The sequence below is a fragment of the Sarcophilus harrisii genome, chromosome 4, assembly GCF_902635505.1.
Source record: "Sarcophilus harrisii chromosome 4, mSarHar1.11, whole genome shotgun sequence".
NCBI classification, from domain to species: domain Eukaryota; kingdom Metazoa; phylum Chordata; class Mammalia; order Dasyuromorphia; family Dasyuridae; genus Sarcophilus; species Sarcophilus harrisii.
Genome location: NC_045429.1, coordinates 27647293 through 27665731, shown reverse-complemented (window position 1 = coordinate 27665731; position 18439 = coordinate 27647293). Strand labels below are relative to the sequence as shown.

General features: G+C 47.5%; 1 protein-coding gene across 1 annotated transcript in view; it reads left to right on the top strand.

Moving 5' to 3' along the window:
- The first annotated feature begins 1434 nt into the window (after positions 1-1434).
- Positions 1435-18439, top strand: part of CMPK1 (cytidine/uridine monophosphate kinase 1) — a 30684-nt gene continuing 13679 nt past the window's right edge. The window contains exon 1 of the mRNA XM_003767168.4: positions 1435-1741. Coding sequence (XP_003767216.2) covers positions 1523-1741 — 219 coding nt within the window. The 5' untranslated portion in view covers positions 1435-1522. The remainder of the gene's footprint in view (positions 1742-18439) is intronic.

The following is an 18439-nucleotide window of genomic DNA, read 5'->3' as shown; positions in this document are numbered from 1 at the left end:
CCTGACTTCTCCCCTGCCTCAGTCTACCCCCTGTCTGAGCCACATGTATCTATTGCTGAATTCTTGGAGATGATAGTCTCCTTCAGCCCTGGGACCCAACCATGGGTCCATTTGGTCCCGGTAAATCTGTCCCTTTTAAATAAAATACTAAAACTCTCCAATCTCTATCTTGCCTCAGTTTCTCCGGCGTTACATTGTCCTATAAGAAATGATGAGCAGGCTGACTTCAGAAAGGCCTGGAGAGACTTGCATGAACATTCTCACCTTCTATTGCTGCTGCTTGCTTTTTTCCTCTTCCTTTCTGACCCGATTTTTCCTGTGCAGGATAAATGTGGAAATGTGCTTAGAAGAACTGCACCTGTTTCACCTGTATCGGATTCTTGCTGTCTAGGGGAAGGGGAAGGTAGGGAGAGAAAAAAATTGGAGCATCAAGCTCTGCAAGGGTGGATGTTGGAAACTGTCTTTGCATTCACTGTGAAAAGCCAATAACTGTTGCCATTATCTATAGAAGGATTTGGGCGCTAACAAAAAAGATAAAGCCACGGGCTGGGTAAGAAGTCATGGAGGTCCAAGCCAAGGCGGAGGCTGCGTGAGGGGGTGGGAGGAGACGGACAACCCGGGTGCCAAGAGAGCCACCAAGTCCTCCGCCTGCTCCGCGCCCCCTTTACCGCCGCCGTTCCGGGGCGAACGCCAGCCAGCTTCCCCCCATGGTGACACCGGATCCCTCGGCAAGGGTTCTTTTCTCAGACCGGTCACAGCAGTTCCGCCGGAAGCCCTCGCTCCAAAGGCGGACTTGGGAGGAGACTGGCGATAAGGCGGGCCGGGCCCCGTCCAGAAAGTCCCAGCTGCTCTGGGGGCGGGTCCCTCACAAAGCAGACGGGAGGAGCCGAGCTTTATCGGTCAGGGATTCTCTCCGTCGGTTACCCGCGATTGGGGTGATTGAGGAGACCCGGAGAGGGCAGAAAGCGCGGCGCTCACCAGTGGGACTGGACAGACTTGGATGGGCTCGGGCCTCAGGAGGCAAGAAAGGGGCGCCTCCCGGCAGCCCCGGGGACTCGGAGGCACACCCCCCCCCCCCCCCCCCCCAGCCCATCCGGACCCGCGCGCCGGGAGGGAGCCGGGCGCTCAGGGAGGCCAGCGCCTCTCCCGGGAGTTCGCGGTACTGCGCCCTCGCTTTGGGGCCGCACGGCCCCCAATCCTCATTCTTGGCTGCAAAAAGCTGTGCTCAGCGGCCAACCCGCCGGACAGAGGGCTCCGTCCAAACTGCGTGGCCAAGGTCCTTCTGGCGGGCACTCACTCCCGGGGCGGGAGGGCCCTCGTGCTTCTCTCTAGGGGGATAAGGAGGAGGAGAGCGCGGCGGGCTCCGCGCGTCCCCGCCTCCGCCAGCCCCTAAGCCACGCCCCCGCTCTCCCTAGCCCCGCCCCGGCCCCGCCCCGAGGCCGCTCGCCTCCGCGTCCCTCCCCGGGCTCCTCCTCTTTCTAGGCGGCCAGAGGCTCGGTCCTCGGCAGTCTAGGTTTGGCGCATGCTGAGCTGCTGCCTCCGCCTTTGCGTCTCCGGCCTCGCGCTCCCGCCGCCCTTCCTGCTGCAGCCGCCTCGGGCCGCGGGACCGAGCGTCCGCCACCTGCTTCTCCGGACCCTCAACTTCAACTTCCGCCAGCCTCGCCTCATGAAGCCTCTCGTCGTGTTCGTGCTGGGCGGGCCCGGCGCCGGCAAGGGCACCCAGTGCTCCCGCATTGTCCAGGCAAGTGCCGAGCCTGCGGCCTCGGGGACCCCCGGACTACGATTCCCGGCGTGCCTCGCGCTGCCACTCCACATCCCGAGCGCCCGGGGCTCGCTGGGCATGCCGGGACTTGTTGTCCCCCGGCGGCGACAGAGGAAAGCCGGGACCTCCGGACGTGCGTGGCATGCCGGGACTTGTGGTTCAGGGTGGAATCAGGAAGGCCAGGACACCGCTTACAGTGCCGTGGGCACGCGGGGCATGCCGGGACTTGTGGCGCCTGGGATCCTTTTCTGCCTCGGAGGGAGGGGCCTTGGAGCGGGCAAAGGTTACAGGCGGTCGCCACGTAGCGAGTGCCAGGTTGCCTTTTGGTCCTTTCCTCGCCCAGTTTCCCTTCATACAGGGTGGCGCCGGGCCTAGGGCGTCCCCACTATTCCTCTTGATCCTGACGTTCTGATTCCGGTTCTCTGGGCCTCAGTTTCCCCATTTGTCTTGTTTTAAGCCTCGCCCAACCCCCTGCTCTACGGCGGCTCCTCGGTGAGCCTCAGTTTCCCCCTTTGTAAGACCCGAGGGGACATCCGCCTCGCTGGGGCCCCCCGAGCAGCCGCTGTCTAAAACCCTGACCCCGACCTCCGGGGAGCCAGAGACCCCCGATGTGGGGACGGAGGGTGGATCACAACATTGCGCTTTCACTTTTTGTTGTTGTTTGCCTTTTCTTTTTCTTTCTTTTTTTTTCTGGTTTGATTTGATTTTTCTTGTGCAGCAAAATAAGCGTATAAATATATGTGCAAATATTGGAGTTAACACATTTCTACCATGTTTAACATATACCGGACTACTGGCTGTCTAGGAGGAAAGGGGGAGATCGGGACACACGGTTTTGCAAGGATTAATGTTAAAGAATTATCCATGCATATTTTTTTAAAATTTATTTAATAGCCTTTTATTTACAGGATATATGCATGGGTAACTTTACAGCGTTAACAATTGCCAAACCTCTTGTTCCAATTTTTCCCTTCTTACCCCCCACCCCCTCCCCCAGATGGCAGGATGACCAGTAGACGTTAAATACATTAAAATATAAATTAGATACACAATAAGTATACATGACCAAAACGTTATTTTGCTGTACAAAATGAATCAGACTCTGAAATATTGTACAATTAGCTTGTGAAGGAAATCAAAAATTCAGGTGGGCAAAAATATAGGGATTGGGAATTCCATGTAATGGTTTTTAGTCATCTCCCAGAGTTCTTTCTCTGGGCGTAGCTGGTTCAGTTAATTACTGCTCCGTTGGAGATGATTTGGTTTATCTCATTCATGCATATTTTTTGAAAAATTAAAAAAAAAACTATTTAAAAAAAAAAAAAGAAAGAAAAAAAATTCATCTGGTCTGGGCCAGACCTGGGGGTTTGACTCTATGATCTAGCCCAACTCTCATTTAATGCATAAAGGGACTGGACTCCAAGACAAGTGCTTTGTCCAAGGTCCACGACAGCATTCAGACCCATAGCCTCCCTCCCCAACCAGTCTCTTAGAGGCAGCCGTTCCAGGACTTGCTGAGCAAGGGACTCAGCCCAGAACTTGTCCTGCACCTGCCCTCCCTCTGAAGGGATTCAGGATGGTAAGGCTCAATCTCCATGGGGGCTGGATACTGAGGCTGCTCATCATTACCCTTTGGGCAGCTCTGACTTATGGAAGGTTTTTTTTTATTCTAATGCTTTTTTCTTTTTCAAAATATATGCAAACACAGTTTTCAATATTCACTCTTGTAAACCCTTGGGTTCCAAATTTTTCTCCTTCCCCCCCTCCTCAACAGCAAGTAATTCAATATAGGTTAAACATGTGCCATTCTTCTATACATATTTCTGCACTTATCGTGCTGCACAAGAAAAATCAGATCAAAAGGGAAAAAATGAGAAAGAAAAAATTTAGCAAGTAAACTATGACGATGACAAAGTGAAAATACTTTGTTGTGATCCACATTTAGTCTTGGGAAGGTTTTTTTTCTTACAGTGAGCCACACTCTACCTCCTCAATGAGGAGAGATGAATGAATGGGATCAGCATTTGCTTGTAGGGATGCATGGACTGAGTCCCAGCAATGCTGCTTCCAGAGGAGGTTTCCCTCCTCTAAGTGATCATCCTGCCAACAGCTCCTGGGCAGCCCTTGGTGGGAGAGGAAGCTCCTTGGTCTCTGTGCTCCAGGCCTTTGGACTTTGGCTTTCGTCAGTGCTGTTGTCTTGAGCTTCCTCTAGCTTCCCTTCTGGAAGAAGAAAGTTGTTTCTTTCATGGGTGTGTTCCCTGGGTTTAGGATCAAAGATTGTGAACTCCACAGCTGGGTTTTATAACTTCGACCTCCCTTTCTTCTTTCTTTCCTTCCTTTTTAATTTAAAGAAAGAATAACCAAACCAAAGAAAGAATAACAAAATAATTGGCCCAAAGCCGATATTCTACTTAAACTACTTCCTGCATCAAAAATATTTTTATTTTTTATTGCAAAATTTAATTTGTATACTATCCCAGTATTAAATTTTTTTGTAAAATTTTTATAAATTTTTAATTTAAGTGAAAATATATATGTAACATGTTGAAGAGGGAAATAATATGTAAATCCCATTTTTTCTTAATCTTTAGATTATTTTTGTCTTTTTTTTTCCCTTCATCTTTTAAAAAATGGATCATAAAGGGGAAGATTAGAAAAACAGTATGACTGTTCTCAAAGAATATTTAATGAACACTAGCTCAGAAACAAATTCTAGATAATTTTCAGAGTACTTCAAGACTATTGGCAGGATTTTCTAGAAGAATAAGCTCTAGATTTGTGTCGGATGGTTTGGGTTTCGATCCCAGGTCTGTAATTTAGACTCTTTGCCAAGTATCATGTATCTGAATTGCAATTTCTTTTTCTGGAAAAATGAGAGGGTTTACTAGATTAGGAGTTCTCAGACCACCCAGAGCTTATGGATGAAAAAAAAGACGCCTTTATTTTCATTAACCTCTAACTGAAATTGAGCATGTCCTCCAATATGGACTCAGAACCAAAGCATACCCCAAGTTTGCTTGTGGCTGGGGGGCCCCTGCTTGATGTTGTGCCGGAGGTGGATAGCACTCACTGAAAGGTGAAGAGCCTTGGGCTTGAGGATCCCAAAGGCCTTTTAAGTGGTTGAAGTCCTTTGAGTTTGTCAATCACTTTGTAAGTCCAATTATCCTATTATCTTTGCAGATAATATGAAATCGAGGCTCAGAGGTGAGATCCTTGCCCAATCTCCAAGCTGGCAAAGGTCAGAGCTGCGGTTTATGTTGCCATTGCTTCCTCCAAGTCCTGGGCTTTTACTAAACCCGGAACCCAACCTGCCAGCCCCAGACATTTGTCTGGTTTTATATTTTAGTGACAAGTTGTGTTTTAACATTGTCACCAGGGTGCTCCCAGAAACCTAAGTAAAAAAAAAAAACCCAAACCTAGCAACCAGCCAAGTTTGTGCCTAATAGTGCTATATATAGCCGTACCCTTTTATTAAAAGAGAAGGGATGAGTGAGCTTTGACAAAGGTTATCTAGGCAGGGCAGGCAGCCTCCGGGGTCTTTGACCTGACTTTTGTGGCCATGCCTTGTGTCCTGACTGTCCCGACCGTGTATGTTTTTCCTCTTCCCTCCCTCTAACTTTAGATGTTCCTCTTTGGCTGAGATTGAGTTGTCCAGGGTAGGAGTGTTCACTTCCCGTAAAATCCTTTTACACGGCTGGGCTTGAGCTGCCTTAGATTGTTCTGTGGGTTATTCTGAGCAACCCTCAGGGATTTAGTGATGAGGCCTGTGATTCGGAATGGAGTCGCAGAGTTAGACCTTTCTCCTCAAGGGACCTCCCACAGCCCTGCTTTCCTGAGTCATAAATGTCCTCCAGGCTTGGGCCCAGCAGGTTACACCTGGGAAGCCCAGGACTGTCCGTTCTTTACAAGCTTGAGTACCTGAAATGGAGGGTTTTTTGGAGGAGAGAGGGATCATCTAGTCCCTCTAAGGTCACCCAGAACTTATAGATCTAGGCAGGATGCACCCTCTCGAGTGAACATCTCGAGCTCAGTCTGCCATTCTGTCCACCTACCCTACGACCTCTTCCCTGCCCTCCCCTAAGCCTTTTCTCCTTCCAAGCCTCTGCAGTTTGGCTGGAGCAGAAGGGTCAAACTCTCGCTGCTGAGTGTAGCCTGAGCCAGGTTCAGATGTCATTGGGAAATACTTAGCACCATAAATAAAAATCGAGTCAAATATAGAGAATGCTAATATGTGGGTTTTCTGAGTCAGTGGCCCTCAGAGATCCTCCTGTATGGGGCAGCAGCTTTGGTTTCTGTTTGAGTTGGACATCGCTCATCTAGACCCCAGACTCCTGTCACCCTGTATATCTGTGTACAGATATATGTCTGTATGTCTGTCATCTTCTGGGGTCCCTCCCACCTGCCTCAGTGACTTTAGCCCCAGCAGTGTCTCTCCTCTCCCCCCATTATGCTTGGACCTTCACTGCTGTCTCATTGTGGAGAAAGCATTTGTTAGCTCTCAAGCCCCACAAAATGGGAATTATTCTATATGGCCAGGAATAGGGCGAGGAGTCACTTTATTTTAAAAATCTATCTTTAAATTGTTGAATTGTTTTTTTTAAATAAGCCAGTTCCACCAGACCCAAACTCTGCTCCCTCAAGGGAATATTATTACTAGATGTTTCTTAAAATACCAGGAAAGTCTGTTTCTTCCTGGAGCCAATCATAAAACTCAAGAATCAGGCTCTTGGGCCAGCCTGACATCTCCGGAGAGTTTCTTGCTGGTCTTTTCCAGTTTGTAAACTCCTTTGGGGGTATGGAGTTTGAATTATTTTTATGTTGCTACATTCAGTGACCTGACCCAGACTTGGTCACCTCCTGAACATGTGGTCCCACAGCTCCCAAGGGATGCCCAGCCTTCAAGGTCAATTGTCTCAAGTCATCGAGGGGTTATAGAATCTGATGGGAAGCTTTAGGGGTGCTCAGATAATGGGGTGGGGCTAGAGGAGAGAGTGGGAGAAAGGGAAAGCTGGGATGGGGGAGGGGAACAGAGGGGGTTAAAGGGACAGCGGGCAGCCGGGTGGGAAGCACCAAGGGACCTGAGCTGGGAGGTGAGGTGTGAGGGGGAATGAGAGGGATCTATAAAAGTCCCAGACGGGGGAATTGAGAAAATGATGCTTCATCCAGAAGAAATTGGAGCATTTGGGGGGGAGATGGATTCAGAGAATAACAGTAATGACATTATGAGCCAGGATTTCTGTATCAGTCTAAGATGTGCAAAGCAAATTGAGAGAAACAAAGGTGAACTGAGTTGCCCAGAATCTCAGGTGTAGTGTCTGAGGTAGAAGTCCAAGGCTCTAGCCACTGTATCACCTAGTTACCCCACAAATACAAAAAGGACATTCCTTGGCCCTGAGGAACCTCCGTTCTCCCTGGGGACACCCCACATGGAGGAACAGTGGCCGCGAGGGGCTCTTTGAATGGAGAGGTACCGAGGTGGGGCCCATAGGGGGACAGATATTATCCAGAAATAATGGTGGGGACGATTGGATAGCGGTTCTAGAAAAGGGAGGGGCGGGGAGGGGAAGGAAGGGCAGGGCGGGGAGCGGTTGGCAGTTTGAGGGTTCGGTTGTACATTTGGTTGTGTGTTGGTGGTCTGGCATGGGCCAGAAGCTGGCGGGCAGCTCTGTGTGGTGACTGACGCTGTCCCCTTGCTGAAATCAGGAGAGGAGTCCGGAAGAAAGCAGGGGCCGGGGTTCAGGCTGACCACATGTGCTGGGTTTGCGGTGCAGACCCCACATTCTCCCTCCTGTGGGGGGAGAATCCCAGTCACCATCGTGTCACGGGGCTGGGGGTCTCTCGGATGGTGGAGGGGAGGCGCTCTGGGGGCCCCCGGGGGCTCCCTTGTGGTGGGGAACGCTTCCTTCCCAGGAGAGGGGTCTTTGAGCTGGGTCCTCAGATGTCAGTGGGGAGCTCAGAGCAGATGCTCACACTTATGTTCCTCATGTCACTATTTAAGTCATTTTTAACCCGTGCGGTATACAGGAAATGAGGGGAGGAGTAAAATGGACTAAGAACAACACTTCATTCCTTCCCGCCGTTTGTTACCAGAAGAAGGGGTGCAGAACCGTTTTTCCCCCAAATGACTGCTCTGTGAGCGCCCCCTTGTGGGAGAGGTGGTGGGGAGGGCTCAGGGGGCTCACACCCCACTGGTGGGGGAAGAGAGGCCATGTGCTCTTCTGCCCTTCCCCCTCCCCTGGGAAAGGGGCCAAAAGGACGGACCGGCCCTTCCCCGATTCCCGAAGCAGAGACTTGGGGATTTTCCGTCCTGGCCCCCACGCTGCCGCCCAGGGCCTTCGCTGCGCTTGATTGTGGCACGTGAAATGCCAGTTCTGTGATACCAGACGAGGGAAACCTCGGGGGGCTTCCTGCAGGGGGGCTGCTCCAGGGAGGGCTAGGAGAGTGATGGCGGGCACCCGTCCGTGAGAGCCTCCAGCCTACTTTTGTCCAAGGCCGAGGGGCTGAGGGAAGGTACTGGGGGCAGCCCTCAGGAGGCCGGGGGGTGTCGGGTCCTAGCGAAGGAGCTGGGAGTCAGAGGTTGGGGAAAGAGGCTGGGCCTTCGCTGGGGAACCTGGCCAGGACGTCCAAAGCTGCCCTAGAACCTGGGTGCTTCTCCAGGCTGGGAGCACTTAGCCCCTTGACCTCCATTTGTATTACTTGCATCTCCCAAGTAGAGATGCGTCATTATTTGTTTTTCTTTTTATTCCCAGCACTGAGCCTGGCTGAGGGTTCACTCAGTAAATATCTGTTAATACTCCAATACTCTGTGCCATGAGCAGGTCATAAGTGGGGGGAGAGGGAGAGGGAGCAGTGGTGATGTTGAGAGAACAATACAGAGGTCAGACTCTCCTCCAGGCCCCTCTCCTGAACTGGAACCGGCTAAGCCGATAAACTGAGCCTGGCCAGTGAGTGAAGGGGAGGTGCCAGCCCCTTGGGCACACGAGGGTCTTTTCAGGGTAGACCACCCAAAGAGAACTCTGGGATGGAGGGAGGCAGAAAAGGTGGGAATTACAGTCCAGGTGGTGATGGGAATGCTGGGGGTGGAGGAAGGGAGGAGGGGCTTCCCAGGTAGGGGGAGTAACATTGGCCTTTACCTGATGTAGGGATAACTTCATCATCACAGCAACCTGGGGGGTGACGTGTTAATTGGGCTATAAGCTGTTACTTTTAGTGTGATTACTGTGTGAAAACAGATTGCCCTAACATTCCAGCAGCCTTAACCTGACAAATCTGGAACACTTTCCCAGACTAAACATTTGATAAGAGCATTTAGAACTTAATAGGGAACAGGTGTGATTGACATCATGCTAGCAGGACTGTCTTACACTGATTAGTGAGTTCACTGAAGGAAAAGCATGCATTATTTCCGGGGGCTCCGCCCCCTCCCTGGGCTGGGGTCCTGCTCATTGCCTCTACTTCCCTCACTCTCCATCAGAGCGGCCTGTCAGACGCAGCCGTATCAGCGAGGACATGGAGAGGGACTGGTGGAGCCTTGACTCCCACTTCCCCTTGCTGTGTAAGCCTGGGCTAGTCTACCCTCAGAATCTCAGCTTCCTCAAAAGGGAGAGAACAATCCTGGGCCAGGGATTTATTGCTTAAAAATCCTCTCTTGAGATCTTTTGTTTTTACATCACCTACATTTCCTAAGGTATCTTCTACCCTTCCCTATTTTAGAGTCAGCCCTTGTAACAAAGCATGAAAAAAGAAAAAGCCCACCTGTATCGCTAAGCATACTGGGTTACTGGGAGGCTTTGGTGAAATGGTGGCTGCTTTGTAATCCAGAAAGAGCCAGGGCAGTTTGAGGGGAAATAGTAGCATGCCCCTCTTAGGGCACGAAGGGAATGTGGCCCACGCGATGGCTCTCAGCGAGGGGCCAAGGACCACTGCCTCCTGGGCCCCTTCACCTATAGGACAGTGCCCGTCCACATACACATCACAAAGGGGGCTCGTGGCCCCTCGGTACCCCTGAATTGTGCTGCCAAGGAGATTTTCTGCAGATTTCAAATAGGACAGGAAGGGATGGATCCAGCCAACTCTGCCTCTCGTTCTCTTCGTGTCTTTGTCTAGTGGTGGCCATGCCTTGTCTCTGGCTTAGAATTTGAGCCTTTCCCTCTTCCCCCCAAAGCATGGTGCTGGGTCTGTCCTGTTTTATGGCTTCTCAAGTTCTTCTCCTACCAAACGACAGTCCTGGCTATTCCCTGAGCTGGTCCTGGGCTTTCCTGTCCCTGAGATGTGACCATTGTCTGTGACGTTCTCAATCATTTCTCTGACTGAAATCTATCATGAATTATTTTGTGAAAAATAAATGAAAAATAAGCCAATGAATAAGTGAAAAAGAAACCCAACAATTTCAGCAAAACTAACCACCATATTGAAAACTCAGGCGTTATACATGCAGGGCTCATGGCTCTGGCCCCAGTCTTGGTCCCCTGCCCATCAGAGACGGATGGTGATTTTCTTGATAGTAAGAGAGGAGCATTGAGAGGAAAATTCAGTTTTGGGAATGTTGAGTTTGAGATGCTTGTAGGACATTCAGCCTGAGATGTCCAATAGTCATTAGGAGATCCATGTCTAGAAGTTCAGAGAGAGGTGAGGGCTGGATAGGTGGTCTGGCAAATCATCTGCATGTATATTTACACTGCCAAATTCCATGAAAGAATTTTCTATTCTGGCTTCCTCTGTATCCTTCTTCCTTGTTCTTCTATGCAGTCCTCAGCCCTAGTAATGTGGTCTCTGATTCATCATGATTAAATCTGCTCTCATTATATGCCAATTGCTTGGACACATAGCCAGCCCGATCCACCTTGACTCTCTCCAGCTTCTGGTTCCATCAGCCACCCTTTCTTCTCCGCCAGTCTATCCTTCCCAAGCTTTGCTGCTCCTTATGCTCCTCTTCCTCTTCCTCCTCCCTCTTGGTTCTTTCATCTCTCTACTGTGTGCCCCCTTGTTGCTAGATTTCTACTTTGATTTCAGTTCTTGGCCACCATCAAAAGTGCTGAATCTTCTTCAAGTTCAGGTAGTGTCTTCATGAAGTTTTCCCTGATTCCTTCCCCCATTTGCCTTTTTCTTCAATGCTATCCTGTTGGCTCCCTCTTCTGGTACCTCACTGTAGGCCCTCCCTAAGTTTTACCTTCATCTTTACTTTTTTTCCCCTGAGGCAATTGGGCTTAAGTGACCTGCCCAGGGTCAAATTTGAACTCAGGTCCTCCTGACTTAAGGACTGGTGTTCTATCCACTGGGCCACCTAGCTTCCTCTTACCTTCATCTTTAAAAGCAAGAGAGGATTCAAGCAGGGAGTCTTCACCATTTTTGTGAACCCCTTTGGCAGGCAATCTGATGATACCTCAGGTTGAATCCCTTCTTAGGATGATATTTTTAGTAGCATAAAATAAAATACAGGATTACAAATGGGATCATTTGAAATAGTTATCAAAATATTAAAAACAAAAACAGGCATAACTTCCTATTTCCTACATCGTGAAAAAGAAAGCCTTGCCTGGACATTTTCCAAAGGGAGGTAGCACAGAAAAACAGAAAGAGATGGAATAGGAATCAGGGACTGGGTTCAAGTCCCTTCTCCTGGGCCATGTGAAATTGGATTGGACTAGATCACTGGGATACTCTATGGTATATAGAAGCCTCTGGGAGCAAATTCCAAGGCACAGCTGTCCTCTGGTTTCTTCTCCCTGTCCTCAAGTTGTTATGTTATACAACCTACACGGGCTGACCTAGTTAAGCATCCTCTGGGCTCTGTGTTAGACAGTGGGAATAACGAATGTTTCTTCATGTTCAGTTTTCATGTAATCTATTCTCCATAGGTCCTTCTCCTAGCCAAGACAAATCCTTCGATATCCACAGATGATCCCATCCTTTCCTGGTTTCTTCAGCAAATTGCCCCTCTCTCCCTTCACATTCCCCCCCCACCCCCCAATTCAGTGTCTCTGCCTATCAGCTCCTCCCCTCTTGCCTGCAAACAGAGTCAAGTTTCCCCTCATTAAAACACCCTCACTCGATCCAGCCTAGCTCTCTCTGCTAGCTATTATCTGAGATTTCTTTTTCCTTCTGTGGCTAAATTCCTTAATAAAGCCATTGATGTTTATTTCCTCTACTTCCTCTCTTCTAAGCTCTCTGACTTTTGAAATATCTTTCCACTTAAGTAGCTCTCTCCAAAGTTACTAATGATCTCTTAAATGGCCATTCTCAAGCAGGGAGCGGGGGATCCAGTCCAGCCTCAGACACTCACTGAGTTTTCCTGGCAAACCCTTTGCCTCTGTCTGCCTCAGTTACCTCATTTGTAAAATGGAAGACATAAGTTTTTTTCAGGTTATTGTCAGGATTAGGTGAGATGATGATTTTAAAGTGCTTAGCACAGAATAGGTGCCATAGGAACGTTAGCTCTCATCAGGGTGAACTATCATTCCCCATGTTTCTGGCTGGGCTGTCTGCTAAGCCTTCAGGGCTCTGCTCCCTCGCCTCCATCTCTGAGTATTTCTGACTCCCTTTCAGAAGCTGCTGAGCCTACTTTCCTGCTTTTTATCTCCCCAGTTTTTAGCATAGATTGTATCCCTGCTTTGCATGCACTGAGACTGTAGCCCTGCATCTGCTGCACTGGGATTAGAATTTTTGAATTTGAGCTCTCTTCTAGGCAGATGCAGGAAATGTCCATGGCGGTTTGTTACTTGTGTGCAGTTTATTAGGTTTGGGACTTGCTGCAGGTGAGATGTGTGGATTACCGGAGGGTGCTCTGGTCCCTTTCATTGCTGACCTAGTTATCTGTGTGCATGTTTATGTGAAGTGACTTGAATAGAATAATACGGTTCACCTTCCGGATTCCCAGGTGCATCAGGGATACCCCCCTGGAGCAGTGTTGGCAGGTCCTGGGCCTCTGAAAGGCCCAGGGTCCCTGGGTGGCTGCTGTTGGCACACACTTTCTTGTTGTGTGTGTGGTCTGATATTAGGGACACACCACAGAGGGTGTGGACACATCTGGGTACTTTCCTATGTTACATCAGCCAGTCTGCTTCCAGAATGGCTCAGGATCGCATTTCCCAGTTGAATTTGGCTAGAGCTCTTTTTCTGGCTGGAAATAAATTGATGGAACCAATCAGGGTGTCTGGGTGTGTGGGATAGCCTTGGATAAAACAGTTTAGTACATTAAGGAGCAAAAGAGAAAAAGAATTAGGCATATTTTCCTATTGAAAAGTTCCCTTATGTAACATTTTTGATTCATAAAATAAGTTCCTATTTAATATTTTAGACCAAAAATGTTGTTGGCATTGGGATTTTCTCATAAATCCACATTTATGCCAGATGGAACTCCATAATCATATAAAACAAGAGATTTTGGGAAACATTTGATTTATGTCTATACCACTCTAGGACCCTCTGAAAAAAGGCTGGTTGTAGCAGGATCCGGAAATAGGTACCGAGATAGACTTGGGCTGTATAAGAATAAGAACTCTGTTCAAGAAGCATCCATATGTCCCTATGTACCTCTGTTATAAAATGCAAGCTCCTCCGACCTCAAAACTCTTCTTTGGCTTCCTAGATCAATTTCATGCTACCTCTCCCCTTTCCCCCCCACTCTCCCCTTTTTGGGCATCTTCCAGCCAAGATACACCATATCCCATCTCTGGCTCCATCTCTTCATACAGACCGCTTCCTCTGCCTGGCCCTTCCAGGGTTAGCTCCAGGAAGCTTCCTACAGAGGCATTTCCTGATCTGCCCAGTTGCTGGTAGTCTCCCCACCCCCACTTAAAATGCTTTTTATTTGCTTTCTCCTTGGGGCCAGGTATGGTCCAGCTTTTGCTGTCTGCATCTCTGTTAATGAAGGCTTGTTGAAGATTCCAGAATTAGAGACAGGCAGATGTCTCAAGCTGCTCAGTGCCATGGGAAAGGTGTCCAAAGGCCAGTGGGGGCTCGATGACAGCCAACCTTTTCTCAAATTATAGCTGCCCAGGAGCAGCCTGGATGTCCTGGAAAGGAACTGGGCTCTCCTGGGATCTGGATGACCTCTTGGCATTTCCCCATGTGTACAGGTGTTTAAGTCTGGAGATCGTGGACAAGTCTCTTCTCCGGGCAGGATTGGGTGATATTCTTTCCAGCTTCCAGCTTTATGAGTCTGACTCTCTGTGTCCCTTGGATCTCCCTCACAAGTCAGCCTCCTTGCGTCTTGTTTCTGAATTCAGAAGTGGCTCCTCCTGTAGGTCGGTGCTTTAAAGCCTTGGTCAGAAAGTTTTCTATAAATGCGGACCAATAATGTTCTCATGAGCTAAACTACTCCTAGGTCTTGCTGCAAGCTTTACATAATATTTTGTAAATTTCAACTTTTCTCAAACACAGTTTATTCCCTCCACAGAAGCTCAGAACTCAGGTTCAGTTTTGTCTTGTAAGGGAAATTTTAAGAATTGCCTGAGTTCAACATTTTTCCTCCACAAAGAACAAAACATTGCAGGGAAATTAAGTGAAACTGTAATCCCTTGAAGTAGAGGGAAGGGGACTTTAAGTTCCCATACCCCCCACTCTTTTTTGTAGGAAGTGACTTTTTTTTCAGTAGTATTTTGTTTGTCCAATTACATGTAAAAATAGTTTTCAACATTCACCTTGTAAAACTTTGTGTTCCATATTTTTTTTCCCTCCCTTAGATAGCAAGTAATCTTAATACAGATTAAACATAGCATTCATTTTTTAAGATTTAAGTTCCAAATTTTCCCTTTCCCTTCCTTACCTCTCCTCTCCCCAAGTCACCAAGCAATCTAATATCGGTTATACATATATAATCATTTTAAACATATTGTATTAGTGATGTTGTGAAAGAAAAATCAATAACATGGAAGAGTCATGAGAAAGAAAAAGCAAACTGAAAAAAAACAAAGGGAAAATAGAATGCTTTGATCCGCATTCTGTCTTTAATAGTTCTTTCTCTGGATGCTGATGGCTTTTCCGTTCCAAATTCATTGGGATTGTCTTAAATCACTATTGCTGAGAAGAGTAAGTCTACCATAATTGATTGTAGGATATGGTTTTAAAATCCTGTATCACCTTTTAATTGGAGTAGAAGCTCTATGTTGGCTTGGATTCAGCTAGCACGAGCTTGTATATGAAAAGAGCAAGTGACTTTACAGCTTCTAAGGTTTATAGTTAAATGTAGATTTCCAGTTAAACAGGCCTGGCCCAGCACATTCGTATGCGGGTGGCAGGAAGAGCAGCAATTTAAGGGGTCTGGCTGTGAGAATCTGAGCAATTGAAGGCAAATCTTGACTCTAATTCTCCCACTGGAGGTTGCCTGTTTTATAATAATAACTTTCCTTAAATGGTTGGGATGGGAGAGAGGTGGAGGGTAACTTTTTCCAACTCTCTGTGGGTGGAATTGGAAAGAAATTTGAACAGTTGGCCAGTTTGAAGCATCTGGGAACTGTGGAGCAATCACTTAGCCTCAAAGCAAAGTTTTCTGACATTGCTGTTTAGTCATTTTCAATTGTGTCTGACCCTTTGGGATTTTCTTGGCAAAGATACTGGAATGTGGTTTGCTTTTTTTTTTTCCCCCAGCTCATTTTACAGATGAGGAAATTGAGGCAAATAGGGAGAAGTGACCTTTCCATGGTCACCCACCTAATAAATGTCTGAGGCCAAATTGGAACTCATTTTTCTGACTGCAGACCTGGTGCTGTTACCTCCTGTATCACCTAACTGCTTCTCTGATCTTGGGGGATTATTATCAGCCATTTCAACTACTGCATCTTGGGAACAGTTCTAGAAAATTAAAAGGAGAGTGGGATGGATGGATGGGCTGTTCCTCATGGGTTCAGGGAACCTTCAGTCCTGCTTATGAAAGAGGAGATGGAATACATTTACCTGGACATCTCTGTGAGCTCTCTGAGCTGTGAGTTGAGCTCCAACACAGCCAGCAGGTTTCATACACATCAGTAGTTTGAAGTCTCTGTGCATCCAACAAGCTTTGCTGTTTTCCTCCACGCCCTTCCTGCTGCCTGCCCACCTTCCAGGACTGGTGTGGGGCAGAGACCTTCATAACCTGTGTGAGTGGAAGGCTGGAGGGGGGCACCTGCCATGCAGGGAGCCCAACAGGGAGGTGGTAGAAGAGACCTAGTGAGGTGTCCAAGACAGAGAAGGAGAGGGAGATGATCCAGAACAGCTGATGTCATGACATTGTCAACATGAGACTACGAAATAAAGAGTGCCGTGTCTTTTTTTTTTTAAACCTCAGACTATGAGAGTAATATATAAAACGAAGATCAGGTTTTATTGTAATTTAATAACAAGGAATCGGAAAGTAAAGATTGAGGCGGTGGCCGGCAACATAAACATATTGAGTTGATTCCTTTCCTGCTGGAGGAGAGAAAGGTTGGAATTTTCATTCCTATAGTTTATAATCTGTTGTGGTTTTGTATCCTGCTGTTGAGGCCGTTGTTAACGTCTTGTTTTTAGTTGCCAAGAGCTTGGGGAATGGGAAAATGTTTGGGTTAAGGCTCCATAATTCCATCCTTGCTTTTCTCAAAATTTGCTTTGGCTATCACTTGATTGTGATGGAATGCTTTTTTGAAAGCATTAAGTGCTATTTAAACTCCTTATCATGATAAATATCATAATCGCTGCTGTACCCGTGATGTATTAGAAAACAAACCATCCACAGCTTTGGAACTGGGGAAACTTCAGCAAAGACGTCAGTTCCTTGAGAGGTAAAACACAAGAAAAATAAATTGTAAAATGTAATTGCTAGTGGGTAACTCTCAAATAAAGGAGCTTTAGAAATGGAATACAGAAATAAGTGTTCATGGGTAGAAAGATCCTTCTGTGGGTTTGACCCGTGCGCAGTAAATATTTCAGGTCATCCTCACAGTGAGTTAAATTCTGGGGCTTGTCAGAGAAGCTTATTTTTGCTTCTTACATGATGCAGCTTCTATTTTTAGAGACCACTCTATACCTCTATAACTCACTGCTCTTTCTCTTCCTAAAGAAAATCCCAACCAAATGAGAACATAATTGCTAAAACCCACTTTAGTGCCGGCCCCGGTTTGGCAATCTCAGCCCTCCAATGTCAGGAAGCAGCCCCAGATGCACTAATTTCTAAATTACTAGCTGGGCTTCCTAATGTATATATTGCATGCACGGCAGAACATTATGGAGTGAGTCTTCTTGGGAGGGTACTTTGGCTGCTGCTGGCTAATGCTTGTGTCTTCATTTGGGCGACATTTACCCGAGGCCCAGCAGCAGGTCGGCAGGGACTGTGCCCAGACAGTGCCAGAACAAACATGGGAAACAATGAAGCTCCCAAAAAGTGGCACGGACGGTAGCTGCTCCTGGTTGTGAAATGCTTTCAAAAGAAGGAAGTTGTGTGCTCTGAGAGTGAAAGCAGCTGAGCCCCAAATGGCTGGGAGAAGCTTCCCGGGAATCTGGGACCCAAATGGGCATTTGGAGGAGGTGGGAGTGACCTTTCCAGAGGCACAGGGGGAGGTTGGGACGATGCTGCCAGTGCTCCTCCAGCCCCCGGACTGAAAGTGGGAAGGAACGGTGGCAGCAGACCCTCAGAAAAGGAGGAGGCCCTCCTGGCATGCACCTTGTCCCCTGCTTGTCCCCTAGGATTTATGTCCCCAGGGTCTGGCACTGACATCCATACTTACTACCTGCAACTAAGGTTTGCAAAGCACTTTCTAAAGCTAATTACTCTTGAGCCTCAGAATATCTCTATTAGATAAATACCATAGATATAGCTCTCAGCCTTTTACAGATGAGGAAACTGGGGCTGACGTGGATTGGAATGGAGCATATATTGAACAGGGAGTGTCAGAGCTCCTTGATAACAGGGCCCATTGGTCAAGTGCTTGCTTGAAGGACAACTTGAGAAGGCCACCTGCTGCCTAAAGGTTTTTTTTTTTTTTTTTTTTTGGAGGGGGGGTGTTATTTACATGTAAATCATTTGTTTTGAGGGAGCAAGCCCAGAGACCCTACAGAAAGAGCTAGGACTTTCCCTCTGTACCCGAATGTTCTACCTTTTGCCTCCTGTCGTCTTCATTTCTGGAGAAGCGGCCAGTCCCTTCACCAGAAAGTCTGGAGCAGGGAAAGCCAGTTTTACAGTAGTAAGTAGTTATATAGTCAGGGTTTTACAGAAACTATTCGCCCACCCATCTCTTCTTAATCCTTTAAAAATCATTGGCAAACTCCACTTTTATTCCTTATTTGTCTTTGGAATACAGGTGGGCTTTTTGTGTACCAGGATCTTGGTTAAGCCAAAAAATGTTTCAAAATGTTATTATGAAAAAGGGGTCTTTTTTGCTTCAAAGCTTAATAATCAATTAAGCCAGAGGGTTAAGTTGGTCTGTTTTACTTCAGGTAAGTAATCAATTAACAGATAGAGCCAGTTTGGAGACTTTTCCGATGTCTTTTGCCATTAAACAATTGGTCAGGTTTTTTTTTCTTCAAGCAGTTGAACCAAGGGTCAAAAGGGATTACCTCGGGTACTTTCTGCTGGAAGAATAAATCTTTGCTCTTCTCCCAGAGCCTTAATAATTAAACAGACCCTCAATGCTGAGTCTTGAATTACCTGAAGTTATTATTCTGAGAAGTCCTCAGTTTCCCGTTTCACTCAAAGGTGAACTCAACAGGCCTTAGCAATGGCTGGGA